Source organism: Carlito syrichta, unplaced genomic scaffold (assembly GCF_000164805.1).
Source record: "Carlito syrichta isolate Samal-C Ts95f unplaced genomic scaffold, Tarsius_syrichta-2.0.1 Scaffold154564, whole genome shotgun sequence".
NCBI lineage: Eukaryota > Metazoa > Chordata > Mammalia > Primates > Tarsiidae > Carlito > Carlito syrichta.
In genome coordinates this window covers 83365-86644 of record NW_007098660.1, presented here as the reverse complement: position 1 = coordinate 86644, position 3280 = coordinate 83365, and the positions used below count along the sequence as shown (strand labels likewise).

Below are 3280 nucleotides of genomic sequence, written 5' to 3'. Positions count from 1 at the left end.
TTTATTGTAGAGATTAGGTCTCGCCAAGTTGCCCAGGCGGGTCTCGAACCTGCGGGCTCAGGCAATCCACTCACCGCAGCCTCCCAAAGGCGCGGGATTGCAGGCTGAGCCACCAAACCCGGCTAAAAATTTTTGTTTTAGAGATAAGGTCTCAATATGTTGCCCAAGCTGGTCTTGAACTCCTAGGCTAAAGCAATCCTCTCACCTCAGCCTCCCAAAGTGTTTGGAATTACAAGTGTGAGTCACTGTGCCCAAACTATGGACTTTGTATTTTTGTCCAGGTGTGATGGAGAGATGTCTGAAGGTTTTAAGTACAAGAATAACATGATCTTTTATTTATTTATACATTTATTTATTCATGAGATGTGGTCTCGCTTTGTTGCCCAGGCTGGAGTGCAGTGGTGTGATCATAGCCCACTGCAGCCTTGAACTCCTGGGCTCAAATGATCCTCCCACCTCAGGCCCCCAAGTAGCTGGAATTACAGGTGCAAGCCACAATGCTTAGCTTGATCTATGTTTTAAAAGAATTGGCCAGGCTCAGTTACTCAACCTGTAATTCCAGCACTTTGGGAGGCTAAGGTGAGTGGATTGCCTGAGCCCGCGGGTTCGAGACCTGCCTGGGCAACTTGGCGAGACTTCGTCTCTATAATAAATCAAAAACTGGCCGGGTGAGGTAGCATGCGTCTGTAGCTCCGGCTACTTGGAAGGCTGAGGTGGAAGGATCGTTGGAGCCCAGTAGGTTGAGACTGTGGTGGCCAGGAACGTGCCCCTGCCCTCCAGCCTGGGCGACAGAGTGAGACTCTAACTCAAAAAAAAAAAAAGAATTACTCAGCTTTCTGCTCTATAAAATGGGGATAATACTAGGACCTGCCCCATAAGCTTGTCATGAGGAGCAAATGAAAGTGATTAAGTAGGAGAACGAGCGTAAGGGTCTTAGTGGGTACCGGGCAGAGTAGGCAGTTGAGTCGATATTAACCACCATGATGACAAAGGGCACACTGAGGAATTCAGGGTGGGGCTGCGGGCTGGCGACAGTAATGACCTGGAGGGTCTGTGCATACAGGCAGGGACAACTCTAATCAGCCTGGCAGACATGAACTTGGGGTTCAGGCCCTGAGTCAGGTATACTGCTGCCCAAGAGCCTACCGGCAGATGGAGAGAACCAATCAAGAATCAGAAATTGGCAGTTCCATGGGGTCTACATAGGAGGAAGATGGGGCCGGGAGGAAGGCACTTCAAGTGTGATTGAGAGAGCATGTACTGTTCAGAGAAGCAGGCTGTGGATGACATTATGGAGTCCTAGCTCCTTTTCCACTGGTCTGGTGCATGAACTTGAGGCCCCATCTGGGTATCCCTGCCTGCCCCATCCTGCTTCTCTGAACCTGTTAAGGAAAAGGATGCCTCTGAAAAGAGAACACAAGCTGGGCGCGGTGGCTCACGCCCATAATCCCAGCACTTTTGGAGGTGGAGGCTAGAAGACTGCCTGAGCCCAGAGTCTGAGACCAGCCTGGGCAACATGGAGAGACTTCATCTCTACAATAAAATAAAAAAATAAGCCGGGTGTGGTGGCGCATACCTGTAGTTCCAGCTACTTGGAAGACTGAAGTGGAAGGATAGCCTGAGCCCAGCAGGTTGAAGCTGTGGTGGCTGTGAGTGAGCGTGCCACTGCACTCCAGCCTGAACAAAAGAGTGAGACACCGACTCAAAAAAAAAAAAAAAGGAAAGAAAAAGAAAAAAAGAACACAGACTCGCGCGATGGTTCACTCCCGTAATCCTAGCACTTTAGGAGGCCTAGGCGAGAAGACTGCTTGGGCCCAGGAGTTTGAGACCAGCCTGGGCAACATAGCCAGACCTTGTCTCTACAAAAAAATTTTAAAAATTACCCAGGCGTGATGGCATGCGCCCATAGCCCTGGTACTCGAGAGGCTGAGGCAGAAGAATCGCCTGGGCCCAGGATGTCCATGTGGTGCGTCATGGTTGTGCCACTGCACTCCACCCTGAACGACAGAGAGACCCCTACTCAAAAAAAGAAAGAAATAGAACACAGCAGAGGAGGGAAAAAATCACTACGGCCAGTGATCAGGGAGCACGGGTGATTTCAACTTGTAACTTATCCAAGAAAAGCGTACCGGCCGTAAGTGCAATAAGCCCTCCCCGCCCCCGTCCCCATCCTGTCCAGCAAGCGTCACTCAGCGGCCGCTGGAACCCCAACTGCGCATGCCCAGTACAGCGCCATCCGGTCCGCAGGCCTTTCCAGGACTTGAACTTCAAAGACTGGTCTGCTTAGGAGCCGACTCTGCTTCAGCCCCGGGCGTGGGGAGGCGAGGGAGAGGCAGACTGGGACATCGAGCACGCAGGAGGGTCTTGCAATAGGCTGAAAACGAGAATGACCCTGCCTGGCCTGCCTTGCGCCTGGAAGCGAGAAGCACGGAGGCCCGAGCAGGCTCCACGCGCTCGCCAAGGGCAGTTTGTTATCATCACGGTTGTTGTTGTGATGACGCCACTGCCCCGCCCGGCCCTGGCCCCGCCCGCGCGGGAAGTGAAACCCCCGGGGAGGCGGAGGCCACCGGGGATTTCTCAAACCCAGTGGCTTCCTCCATCCGTGACGGGCAGTTGGGGCGACCCTGCGAAGCCGCTTCCAAGCCTTGCGAGCTAAGCGGTTGCCACTCAGACGCCCCTCCCGAGGCCCCGGGGGTTGAAAATTTCGGGTTCCCGCTCACGGACACGCCTCCGGGCGAGAGCCATCTTGCGGCAGACACGCCCCACTCCGGGCGCAGGGAGGCCTGAGGGCCTCCCCGTGACGTCACTTCCGCCCGCACCCGCTGCCGCCATGGAAGGGGCGGATCCGCGGCGAAGGGCGCTCCCCTTGCGCGTCACTTCCGGCGAGCCCGGCGGCGACCACGGCAACATGGCCCTGAACGGCGCTGGTGAGGACTCGGACTGCAGGGGCTTGTGGCTGCGGGGAGCAGGGGCAGCCCCCTCCGCCAGAACCCCCGGTCCCTTGTGCCTCTCTTCCCCAGAGGCGGACGATTTCTCCTGGGAGCCCCCGACTGAGGCGGAGACGAAGGTGCTGCAGGCGCGGCGGGAGCGGCAGGACCGCATCTCCCGGCTCATGGGCGACTACCTGCTGCGCGGTTACCGCATGCTGGGCGAGACGTGCTCGGACTGCGGGGTGAGGAGCGACTCGGGCGAGTGGCCGGGGAAGGGGCTGCGGGCCCGGCCTCTCGGCCCTTCCTCAACTCTGGACCCCGTCGCCCGGCGTCTTACCCCCCCCCCCCCC

General features: G+C 56.7%; 1 protein-coding gene across 1 annotated transcript in view; it reads left to right on the top strand.

The window, feature by feature from the left end:
- The first annotated feature begins 2889 nt into the window (after positions 1-2889).
- Positions 2890-3280, top strand: part of SSSCA1 (Sjogren syndrome/scleroderma autoantigen 1) — a 1225-nt gene continuing 834 nt past the window's right edge. Inside the window, exons 1-2 of the mRNA XM_008050961.1 lie at positions 2890-2927; positions 3021-3172. Coding sequence (XP_008049152.1) covers positions 2909-2927; positions 3021-3172 — 171 coding nt within the window. The 5' untranslated portion in view covers positions 2890-2908. The remainder of the gene's footprint in view (positions 2928-3020; positions 3173-3280) is intronic.